The sequence below is a fragment of the Bos taurus genome, chromosome 14 (assembly GCF_002263795.3).
Source record: "Bos taurus isolate L1 Dominette 01449 registration number 42190680 breed Hereford chromosome 14, ARS-UCD2.0, whole genome shotgun sequence".
Classification (NCBI taxonomy): Eukaryota; Metazoa; Chordata; class Mammalia; order Artiodactyla; family Bovidae; genus Bos; species Bos taurus.
In genome coordinates, this window is record NC_037341.1 from 65,781,821 (window position 1) to 65,794,953 (window position 13,133).

Here is a 13,133-nt window from a genome sequence, read left to right on the forward strand (position 1 = left end):
GAAGGCAGCATATTCTGTAAAATACTTTATAAAGGATTTTCTGTTAAAAATGGTTGAAAGAGTTTTATCACTTAATTAAGATTTAGATATGCCATGAATTTTCATATATGGAACACATAATTCCCTAACAGTGCCAGCTAATGGTTCTCCAGTATCACAGGTCTGTTTTACATATTGATAATATAAAATTTTACATATTGATAATATAAAAGTCTGTGACAGATCAGAAGTTTTCTAAGTAGCTTTTTTCTGAATTCAGTCCATTACTTTAGTAAAATAGTTATAAACTATGGGCAATTTGCCCCAGTAAGGTAGTGTAAGGTATTTATAAGGTATTTAATGCAACAGTTGTTTGCTTTGTATGATGTTGTAGAAATAACACTAATTATAACACTAATACACTAATTATAGTGTTACCGATTCCTTTGAGTCATTTAGTCTATATTCCTATTTGCCTCACCTTTGTGTCCTCACATATAACAATATAGTTTAATAGTTTCTAAATGTGTGCACAAAGATGTGTGTCTAAAGTTTAAGTATTTGGGGATTGCCTGGGGTAGATGTGAAACCCATGCATAAAAATTAATTGTGAAAATAGTACATGACTCTAGAATCAAATACTGAATGGTGGTATTTAAATTTTGAATGTTATAGAAATTCAAAGATAACAAAGGTAACAGGCTAAAACAGAGACAAAGTAGAACTGGATCTTACGGTAGACAGCCCCCAGGCATGTCTTTCCCAGGGACTCGTGGCTCTGTGTGATCTCCAGTGGCCCTTCATCTCACCATCACAGAAAGTGTCAGGATTCCCCAGTAGCTTATTCTTTATCCCCAGAGTGATTTAAACAGTAGTGACCATATAGCAGATTAATACTTATATTAAAAATTAGTGAAGAAAGTATGTGATATAGTTGTTGTTTAGTCGCTAAGTCTTGTCTGACTCTTTTGCAACCGCATGGACTGTAGCCCGCCAGGCTCCTCTGTCCATGGCATTTCCCAGGCAAGGATACTGGAGTGGGTAGCCTCTTCTTTTTCCAGGGGATCTTCTCGACCCAGGGATCGAACCCATGTCCCCTGCATTGGCAGGCAGATTCTTTATCACTGAGCACCTGGGAAGCCCATGTAACATAATACTATGCTTTATATGTACATGTATGTAATTGTATAATAGGCTAGGGTTTGTTTTGTTTTAGTGATGTTTGACTAAAAAATAACAGGGTATATTTTAGGTACAAGAACTGCTTATACCAACCAGAGCAAGTGGTAAGCACCTTCAGGGTCATCATCCTGGGAGCCAGTGCATTCTTTCCCGTAACACTGTCATCCTTATATTTTTGGAGCTCCTCTTTTGCATTTCCTCAGAGTCTGTGACTCATTCTTTTCAGTATCCTCAGCGGTGACAGATCTTTTTCAGTTGAGAATGAATTTGACTTTTGGAACCAAGAGTCACTTAGGGCCAGGTATGATGAGTAAGGTGGAGGATCAAGCTGAAAAATGCTATTTTTGGTTAAAGTTGGCATGTGACAATAAAGTAATGAGCGTGTTTTCTGGCCTGGCTTATAAAGTAACCAATTTGGGGTTAAAGTATTCTAAATAATTTGATTTTCTGATCAGCCAAATACTTAAAATTGAAGCATTTGGTAAAATGCAGAATAGAGCAGTTAATTTAACCCTGTATTCAATCTTGTCACATTCTTGGGTGATCTCTGCAAGTGTTCATGATTATCGTAGCTCTCCATAGCCGGCAAGGATGTGAGAGATTAGAGTGAAGGAGAAGAGGGCGGCAAAGGAAGAGATGGCTGGATGGCAATGGACATGAGCTTGGGCAAACTTCGGGAGATGGTGAGGGACAGGGAGGCTGGCGTGCTGCAGTCCATGGGGTTGCAGAGAGTCGGACACGACTGGGCGACCGGACAACAACAACAATCTAGAACATATCCTGAAGAGCTGTTTGTTGGCAATGGTACATTTGTATTTCTGGTTTTTTTAACCCAGATAGATTTTATTAGCTTAATTTTCTCATTTGTTTTTTCCTAAAAGCAGAGGTTTTTTTATTGTTTTGTTGCAAATTACTTGAGGTTCCTGCAAGACGTGCCTTCTAGGTTCTTCAGGGAAAGAATTCCTCTTTTAATTGTTGAGCCATATTTCAAAGATGATGTAAAGAGTTGGAATATTCCTGCTAAAACTCACTGGACTTTAACCTATTATAGATAATTTTACTATTTTAAATATCTTCTTTTTTTTCTATATCTAGTTAAAAAATCTAAGTTTAGAAGAACTGCAGATGCGGTTAAAAGCGCTGGACCCCATGATGGAACGAGAAATAGAAGAGCTTCGTCAAAGATACACTGCGAAAAGGCAGCCCATTCTGGATGCAATGGATGCGAAGAAAAGAAGACAGCAAAACTTCTGAGTCTAATTTCCTTTCTGTGTGTTTCTATGACTATTCTGGAGACCAAGAAACCACTAAGAATTGAAGAAATACTATGATTTTTTTTTAATCTCTAAGATTTGTGCTCTACAGCCAGGCAACAGCCAAAAACTGATGATGGTACAAACCCAGGTAAATTCCCAGAAGACAGACTTAATACGGTTTCCACTGTGTTTTCATTTTTAAATGATGAAAACAGCAGAAGTGCATTCTTCTCTGTATCTGTCAGCTACATACCAGCACTAAAACTCTGTTGTAAAACGAAGGCTGTGTTTAGAAACCTTGAAAATCCAAAGCTATTGTTTAATTGTACAGCACCAAAGGGCTTTATGTTACAATATCCTTTATTCTTTTCTAATAGCCTATTTATTGTATCCCTCTAGGTAAACTTATTTATTTATGCTGTTTCACTTTGTTTTGTTTTTTAAGGGCAAGATCAGGATAGCTTTGGTGAAGGTCGGGACATATTAATAGATGACAGTGTACAACCAAATTATACTGTAAGCCAGGAGCTACGGGGTACATTCCTTGATTTCCAGGATAGTTTTCCAATAGAAGCAGAGCAATAATAGCAATAGTACACAAATGGGCCAGGCATTTTTTTATACTGAAGCAATAATTCCATTTTTACCTTCTGAAATTTTAATTTTTTTATTTCTGACGTTTGGTACAAATAGGATTATATATATTTAGGTCGTACAGAGCTATAATGTTTAAAACCAAAGAAATCAATGGAACCCTTGCACAAAAATGTATGGTGTATATTTTAAAAGAAATAAATCCTTAAGACAAATGTAATTCTTAATATTGTTTCATGCTTCATGGGTAGGTCTGAGAGCTAAACTGTATCAAATTGTAATAAGCTCATCACATTTATTTCTGTGAAAATGCTCAGTTGTCCCCAGACTTTTTTGTTGATTTCATTTATTTGCTGGGAATTGGTAAACATCATGTGCCTGATGATAACAAAATAGCAAAAACGTTTGTACTGATCTTTGGGGACTGAAAAAAAACAAAAAAGATTAAAACCATTAAAAAGAAACTCATTTCTAAGCTAAATGAACATTTGCATGATTGAACCGGGACCAGTCATTTCCTAAACTACATATGGCCATCTTGACAGCGTTTGTTCTTTTGTGTGTTTAATTACTATGTGTAAATCATAAAGACAAATAAATTTACTGTGCCACCCAGCACATTTCAGCTCTATCTTTTTTTAAAACTCATGACCTAGATTCTGTCTTTTCTAGGCAAGGAAGGTATGTTAGTCAGGACAGAGCAGGCTAGATTATTCAGTGATAACAACTCTAAACCTTCAAGGGTTTAACATAACCCAGATTACCGGTCACCCACATGTTCTGCTCCTAACCTTCACAGCCAGGGACCACGCTGACAGAGCTTCCACCATCTGCAGCGTTGGTGGTCACCACAGCAAGGGATGAGCCCTGCAAGTCACACAGTGGCTCCAGCCAGCAGTGACAGAAGTTGTGTCATCTCTGGACACTTCTATTCCTTTTTAAAATGACCTTTGCACCCCGGGTAATACCTGGAGTAACATTTGTCCTTGCCCTGTTGAGTCCTTACAAACAGTAAACTGTCTCATTGGATACAAATTACAATTGTCAAAACATGGTAAATATTGAATATTTTATAAAGGTTATTAAAAATGGTGCTAGAGAAAACTTGAGTCCCTTGAACAGCAAGGAAATCAAACCAGTCTATCAGGAAGTCAGTTCTAAATGTTCATTGGAAAGACTGATGCTGAAGCTGAAGCTCCAATGCTTTGGCCACCTGCTATGAAGAGCCGACTCATTTGAAAAGACCCTGATGCTGGGAAAGATTGAAGGCAGGAGGAGAAAGGGACAACAAAATATGAGATGGTTGGATGGCATCACCAATTCAATGGACATGAGTTTGAGTAAACTCCGGGAGATATTGAAGGACAAGGAAGCCTGGCGTGCTGCAGTTCATGGGGTCGAAAAGAGCCGAACATGACTGAGTTACTGAACGACAAAGACTGAGTTTACAATATATTCTTCAGCTACATGTGTTTGGGTCAATCAGATGAGTCAGTCAACTCAAACACCCCGCCCGTTTTTTTCTCTGTTTTTCTTTCAGTAAACTGCTGAATACCTCACCTAATTTGATGGAATCCACTGACTGATTTGTTATTAGCCAAGTAAAACCACCTACGTGAAATGACAAGAAACCTGTGAAGATGATTTATGTCCTGTTTGCTAAACTAGAAAATTTATGCAAATTCATTCAACAAGGCCTGTTAACTACTCTTACTAATAAAGTCTCAACAAGAATCTTCCTTTTAATCCTGAGTATCCCATGTTTGAATCATAATTTTTGTGTGACTAGACTTTACATTTGTCTTTATATATGTATGTTATATTTGTCTTTTTAAACATGTATGTTATTTATATATGTAATATTCTTTATATATATGTTATTTATATGTATATATTTACATGTTGTTATATTTGTCTTTCTCAATATATGTATGTTAGTCGCTCAGTTGTGTCTGACTCTTTGCGACCCCATGGACTGTGTGGACTGTTCCCCCCAGGCTCCTCTATCCATGAAATTCTCCAGGCAAGAATACTGGAGTGGGTTACCGTTTCCTTCTCTAGAGGATCTTCTTGACCCAGAAATCAAACCCAGGTCTCCTGCATGGTAGGCCGATTCTTTATCATCTAAGCCACCTGGGAAGCCCAAATATATGTCTACACACCTATATTTAGAGATTTAAGAACAGTGGACATTGTTCCACTTCAGAACCTTAGGAAGCTCCAGAACATTTCAAGATAATCTGCCTTAAAATTTTCCTATCTTCTCACTCTCTGCCGACCACCAGTCAAAAAAGGAATTTAAAGTTTGGAAGAACCAAAAGCCATTAAAGAAACTTTCAAGTCTAGGTCAGCATTGATTAATCATTATTCTTAGGAAAGAGTTTTCTGGTTATTTTAATAAGTTTAAGAAGAAGCCACTTACTATTTTAACCTTGGTTGCTGAGAACATTCCAGAAATAGTTAAGTGTGCTTTCTGCACACCCCCATCCTTTCATAGATACAGTATTGTAGATGTAATTGAAGCTAATGAAGAAGGATTTCATCTTGCTGAAAAGTCAGCATCATTGTATATGTTGGCCTCTAGATGAGAAAATTTTTTCTTTGATTTAATGAACTTAGATGACTCATTGCTACAGGCTTACAATACACTTAGCTTATTTTAGCATAAATAGTTTTATATTCAAAATATGAGCTACTTTGGCCAGTTGGACAAGATAATTTTTAAATAAATTTATTTATTTAAATGGTTTTCAAAATAATAATGCCTGTTATTTGGGACACTTACATGTGTCAGATAATTTGCTGAACAGCCTTACATGTATTATTTACATGCTTTTGAATTTCTTTCTTCTGCTTGTTTACTGAATCATATCCCCAACTTTTAAAATCACTCTCTACTCACTGAAAGATATGTAGCTTCTCTAGTGGAAATTATATAATATATTAATAAGATGTTTTAAACTTAGTCACAGGAAATCTTTTCAAATTACTGACACGTTAGCATTCCATAGGAGTGCTATTTTCGTTTCCTATCCTGTATGTTAAAAGACTGATTAAAATAAATCCTAATGTACTAATAATAAAACATTCTAAAATAGAACAGTTTTAAAAAATAATTGGAACTGCATTGCATACTAAACTTCTTAAGTACAGACATTTAATTAGATATTTTATCAAAATGCTATTTTGGAGATTTTTTTTGGGGGGGTGGGGGCCCAAAGCCCAGGAATCTGGAGTCTAACAAGAGGACTACTTGTCTTTGCTGTTTGAGTGGTTTGCTAAGATACAGGGGCGCTTATATACCTTGGTAGCATAGTCTGATGTACTGGATCATGGCTTTCCTCCAAGGAGTCAATCAGCTTCTCTCCCATGTTCCGTGTCTACTCAAAACACCTTCAGCCTCAGTCCACCAACTCCCTGAGTCATAAAAAGACCCCAAAAGAGAAAGCAAGTGGCCGGTTCGGTTCTTCCACTAGTCTTGCAAGAATAGTTCCCAGTCCATTGCTTTTCTCACACTGACATTAGCCAGACTCCCTATTAATTTTTTTTCACTTGATTAAGCTCCCTAATTTAAAATTCTGATTCTGCTGGTCACTCTCCAGTTGGCAGAACTTTGCCTACCAAGTTAAGGATGAACTCTGTGCAATGGGAGGAAAAAAAAAAAGAATGAACTCTGCCTCCTGCCATTCAAGACCTGTGTGTGTGTCACTAAGTCGCTTCAGGCGTGTCCAACTCTGTAATCCTGTGGACTGTAGCCCGCCAGCCAGGCTTCTCTGTCCATGGGATTTTTCCAGGCAAGAATACTAGGGGAGGTTGCCATGCCTTTCTTCAGGGGATCTTCCTGACCCAGGGATAGAACCCTTGTCTCCAGCATCTACCTGCATTGGCAGGTGGGTTCTTTACCACGGGCGCCACCTGGGAAGCCCGTCGAGACCTGCAGCTTGTCCCAGCCGTGACGCCCATCGTGCTTAACTGCTTTCTTTGATGCCTTTCTTCCATCAAACCAAACTGCTTCCAAACTCTATTTGATTTCCCTTATTACTGGATTGTAAGGTAGCTGAAAGCAGAAACTTGGTGTTTATCTTGCTTTCTCACAGTGCTTACAAGGATGTTAGATGTATTTGGTAGTAAAGTTTCACTGAAGGCAACTAGCTTGAGTAACAGAATTACCATCATTAATCATATAGGCTAATCCCTCTCCTTACATCTTGGTAATCATGGTAACAAGAACAATAATGTCAACCAGTTTTTGAGCAGCTACCAGATCATGAACTGGATATATTATCTCAAACCTTCACAACAAGATGCATAGTCTTTTTCTCAGAAAAGACAGGATTAGAGAGATTAAATGAGATCACCAGGCTAGTCAATGCCAGCATGAGCTTAAACTGTCTCCAAAATCTTTGCTTTTTCCACTAGGACCACATTGCCTAATAAACACAGCAGGTCTGGCTTTAGAATTGCTGGACAGGGTTGCTGATCTATCTTGGAAGAAGCTTCAGTTAAAACTTAGGAGAGGACCTTGTTAGCTGATTTGAACTTTTTCTCCATTTCAGTGGAACCTAAATTTGCCAAAAAGGCACCCTATCTACATGACAGGAAAAGAAGCAGGGTGCATTTACTGAAGTTTCCAAGATGATTTGTACAAAAGCATTTTTTTTACCCTTCATTAGGATATATTTTTGGAGTTCTTGTGCCTTAAAAGCTATACATTATACATATATATATATATATATATATGTATGTATATGTATATGTGTATATATATATATATGTAAACTAAAATGTGAGCATCTTCTCTTCCTTACCAAAGTCTGTCTTTGATAATGAGTAGAGAAACATTAATCAGTACAGTGGAAGAAAGAAGACCTCAGGTCAATTACCTGGGTTCAAGTTCCAGCTCTATACTTTCGTTGCCCTGGGCAAGGAGAAGTATTCAACCAATCTGTTTCAATTTCCTGATCTATAATAATGCAGCAACTGTGAAAATCAAATATTCTAGTACATGTGAAATATTAAGTGAAGTTCCTAGGATATGACTTCAAAAATAAACGTAACTCTTTTCAGTTTAAACAGTTTGTTTTTAAAAGAATAAAGAAAAAGGCCCTGGTCTCCATTGATAAACAAGTTTATTGTAACTTCTAAAGTGTATTAGCATCTTCTAGAACCCATCAAGGATCTAACCTGCTCACAGATAGTGATTTAAGTATTTCCTTTCTTCCTAGAGCAAAGTCAGTAGTTAGGTTAAGCTATACTATCCCCCACTTAAAGAATTATCCTTTCTATTTTAGGGATATTATTAAGGCCAACATCTATGGCTCCATTTGTGAAGAACCATCAGGAAATTTTCAAATTTATTCTATAGTTTTATTTCAGTAAAGTCTTGGCATTCTGGTCCTTAAAAGTATAAATCATATAATTGATTGGGTTTCCCAATTTACTTTGATCCTAGGAAGTTTGAAGTCAAATTTAGAGCTAATAATTTTATAGGATTCTATGATCTACATGTCTACATTTCCCTGATCTTATATTTATAAAAATAGAAAGGTTTTTTTTTTAAAGGAAAAGGAGTTACCTGGAGGTATGAGTCTTTCCAGTACACCGAGAAAAATCTGGTTCCCTATCATGCTATTTTTGTATCTTCTCATAGGGTTCCTGTGGGTGTCACATATGGTCACAGTGCGTCAAGGGGGTTTGCTGGTTAGGCCCTGGGCCTGGAAACCTGCTGGAGTCTTTCAGAGCATCACCACATGGGGAGAAAGAAATCTGTAGCGTATGAGGTCCCCTGGTCTGGAGGTAACCACTGTCTTTCCTCTTAGGGAACAAGCCAGGAGAGGATACCACATGCCCGCAGTCCTCATACCTCCTGCCCTCAGCAGCCTGCTCAAATCACATTTACACCAAAATTGATTTAGGCTAACCAGGCAAAAAACCATGCTGTCCAAACCCGGGGCCAGTCAGCAGGTCAGAATCCCTTAAAATCTTACCTATCTCTCAGTGTTTTCCCATTTGTATTGTTCTATCCATAAGCCACTTTATAGTCTCAGAGAAAAGAGCAAATGGAAATAGGTCGTTTTTTTTTTTTTTAACACGATAGATATGACAGTTGTAGCCAAAATTACAAAATAGTGTCATACCCTACATTTCCACGGTAGAAAAACAAGTATTCCATTTTATGAGAAAGCACTAAAAATTAGAATTCTAAAATGCTTCTAGCAGAAAATTCAGTGCCTGCCTGTATTTAAACCAAGCAACAAGTTGTCTTTAAATTTTTACAGAATTTTCCAAGGTGAACTGTAATTAGTTGAGTGGAAGCTAAATAACACCTGGCACTAAAGCTCTCAGCTTTTAAAATATTCTCTTTCTAATGTCCCAGTGAATACAGAGCTCGCTAGACGGGGGCAGTTCTGCAGCTGTGCAGTTTTTCAGACTTCCCATTTATTCCATGACAGCTTTCTTTCCTATTTAAAAAGAAAATATTCTTAGCAAAAATATTCAAATGAGAAGACATAATAGCACTTGGAACCAAAAAGTCTTCAATATTAAAAACAAGATACACTGAGCAATCTGAAATGTAGAACTGTTTCATTATTAATGAATCAATGTGCAAATTCATGAGTTCATTCTCTGTTGACCTTTCATAAAGTTTATAGAAGTTTATTCTAAAAGCATACCAGCTAATGACCATAAATCAGTTTCCACACTTAGAATGTGGCCTTTGGAAATTATGCCTGATATTAATGGACTAATGAACATAGGCCTTAACAAGTTTCAGCAAGGCTTTTCGGTTGTGAGGCTTTATTATTTGCTCTAACAAGTGAGTAGTGATTTGGAATATGATTCAGAATTTGAATGTGGTGGGCAGTCACAGAAGTCCAACAATGCTTTTAAAGTCCATAAGGCAAAATAATTTCACATAAATCTAATGAGTTGCTAGTTTGGGGTTTTTTTAACTTTTTATTTTGTACTGGGGTATATAGCTGATTAACAATGTTGTGATAGTTTCAGGTGAGCAGCACAGGGACTCAGCCGTACATATACATGGGTCCTTCTCCCCCAAACTCCCCTCCCATCCTTGCTGCTACATGACACTGAGCAGGGTTCCCTGTGCTATAGCAGTAGGTCCTTGTTGGTTTCGCATTTTAAATATAGCAGTGTGTGCATGTCCATCCCAAACTCCGTAGCTATCCCTTCCCCCCATTTTCCCCTGGCAACCATAAGTTCTTTCTCTAAGTCTGTGAATCTTTCTGTTTTGTAAGTCAGCTCATTTGTATCATTTATTTTTAGATTCCATATGTGAGGGATGTCATATACTTGTTAAATGACTTCTGACGTCTTACCAGTTCCCCTGACCTTTACCCAAAGCAATGGTAATAAGTATCTGCAAGGTATACAGAGATAGTCTATAGTAACCATTTCTAACTTGGCTGAAAGGAATCAAAAACTTCTGACAGAAAAGACCTATCCCTACTCTGTCCAATTTGAAGCAAATTCGTTTCTTTAGTTCTTGAGGTTGTTATAAAAAAGACATGAAAGCTTATCTCGTCTGCAGATAGGAACTCCTCAAAGGTAAGCATCTTTGACGTTCTGCCACCGACTTGATGCATGACCTTGAGTGAGTTATTTAACCTCCCTTTAAGTCTCATCTTCTTTGTCAAACAGGGAAGGCAGCCTCAGAGGCTTGAGAAAATGAATGTGAAACACACGTGAAGCTCGTAGCACACTGCCCCACACCCAGGGAGCACCGGCAAGTTTGCACTTTCTTTAACTCAACGACAAACATCTATTGAACCAGCTTCCATGCTAGGTTTGGAAACACAGGTGACCTGACTCCTGCCTGAGAACTGGTGCTTGTCACCTGGTACAGGGCAGACATACATGGGTGTGGTGAGAAATATAAAGACGAAGCCCTGTGGAGCAGGACAGGGGAGGTTTCACTGAAGGGGTACTTGAACTAGGCCTTGAGGCTTGGGAAGGCAGGAGAGAGAAAAGGGACGGTGGGGCGAGGAGAGCACATAGAAAGGCAGAGATGAGAAAGGATGTTTGGTTTACTTGCGAAGTCTAAAGTTTCATGACACGGGGAAGGTGTTCAGTGAAAATGCATTTGGGACCACTTGTCTTGCTTGCTCTCTCCTGCCATTTAGGAGGTCATCTCTTTTGGTTTGGGTTTTGTTTTCCCCAATCACTGAATGTTATCTAGATAAACTAATTGAAAGTAATATTTGGCCTCTTTCCTGGTGCCCCTGTCTCCCAGTCACACTCAGCTATACTCATTTCCATTATTTGATAGTATCTAGAAGAAATAATGTGTGCAGAGCCTTGCTAAGGTTGGGTATTGGATCAAAGGGGCCAGAGAAAGTGGGTAGAGAATTAGCAACAGCATCTAAAGAAGTATGCTTAAACTCAATTCCTCAGATCAACTCACTAGCATTTGCGGGACTGAAACATTTATCTTCTTTTTGTCAGTGATAGTCTTCTCAAGACGTTTGTCATTTTCCACCTTTATTTAGGGCAGTTTATAAAGTAGCATACATTAAAAACAAGTGAGAAAAGGAAAGCAAAAACAAGAGAAGCAAGCTGGAGCCATGAATCATATTATTGATAAGAGAAAAATTGCTTACTGTGAATTTGGTCCAAAGCTTCCTGGAAGCCACAGTGAAGAAAGAAACCAGAAGCAGTTTACATGATCCAGCTACGCTGTCCAAAATGGTAGCCTCATGAAATGTGGATAGCCACACTGAGATGAACTGTAAGTATAAAATACACAATGTATTACAGAGACTTAGTACAAAATAAAATGTTGACTCTCCCGTTAATTTTTATTATTTCATGTTGAAATAATATTTTGGATTTGTTGGGTTAAAATATCTTAAGTTAATTTCACCTATTTCTCAGCACTTTTTAAAAAACCAGCTAAAATTTTGTAATTATATAAAAAAATTTTAATTACATATGTGGCTCATATTTGTGATTTGCATTATGAATTTATTGGGCAGTGCTGGTCTGTAAGATAAAAGCTTTCATCAACTGATGAATGGATAGAATGTGGGGTATCCATACCAGGAAATATGGTTAGCCATAAAAAGGAATGAAATAATGGGCACAGGAGGGTTGGGAGGGGTGACAAAAATGTTCCCAAATTGATTGGGGTGATGATTGCATAACTCTGTGACTATTAATAACCAATAAACTGTAAGCTTTTAAAAATGAATATATTTAGTTATGTTAAAATCATAAAATAATTTTTTTAATTTTAGGGGAGAAAAAGACAAAAGCAAACTCTGTTGCTCAAAAGAAACCCCATCATTCTTAGTACCTAGATAAGAAGTGTCTCCCTAAGGGGACCATTGGAAAGCACATGTGCATATTCAATTTAATATCAATATTCATGATAATATCAATATTCTCAGAGTTAACACTGCGGTGGTGTGCGCTGTTTTCAGTATCTGTCAAAGGCATCACACACCCTCAACTCAGTAACACCTACACGCTGCTGCTGCTGTTAAGTCGCTTCAGTTGTGTCCGACTCTGTGCGACCCCATAGACGGCAGCCCACTAGGCTCCTCTGTCCCTGGGATTCTCCAGGTAAGAATACTGGAGTGGGTTGCCATTTCCTTCTCCAATGCATGAAAATGAAAAGTGAAAGTAAAGTCGCTCAGTCGTGTCCGACTCTTAGTGACCCCATGGACTGCAGCCCACCAGGCTCCTCCGTCCATGGGATTCTCCAGGCAAGAGTACTGGAGTGGGTTGCCATTGCCTTCTCCAGACCTACATGCTAATGGCTCCCAAATCCCTGCCTTCAGCCCAGACTTGTCATAAACGCCACAGCCAGGTATTCTCAGTGCCACACATGTGCCTCCAATTCAGCGTGACTGAACACTGCTGCCCTGTATTTTCAGCCCAGTGGTTGCTACATCTACCATTCAATCACCAGTGCTGGGGGTCCTTGAATCACCACTGTCTTTCACCCTGCACCACCCAGACAATTCCAGCTTCCAGATGTTGCTCAAGTCTGTGTCCTCACCTCCACTCTCTCTCTCTGCTGCTGCCCCTGGGTCTTCCATCATCTCCTGCCCAGACGATTGCAGTGGCCCCTTAACTGGTCTCGGCTCCAAGTTCATT

The 13,133-nt window shown here is 38.4% G+C and overlaps 1 protein-coding gene across 2 annotated transcripts in view; it reads left to right on the forward strand.

Annotated features, from left to right (window-relative positions):
* STK3 (serine/threonine kinase 3) overlaps window positions 1-4,757 on the forward strand; it is a 311,132-nt gene extending 306,375 nt beyond the window's left edge. Inside the window, exon 10 of one of the 2 annotated variants that reach the window (XM_010812167.4) lies at window positions 2,257-4,757. In XM_010812167.4, coding sequence (XP_010810469.1) covers window positions 2,257-2,492 — 236 coding nt within the window. In that variant the 3' untranslated portion in view covers window positions 2,493-4,757. The remainder of the gene's footprint in view (window positions 1-2,256) is intronic. The other variant, NM_001079607.2, reaches the window with a different exon arrangement.
* Window positions 4,758-13,133: the final 8,376 nt, after the last annotated feature.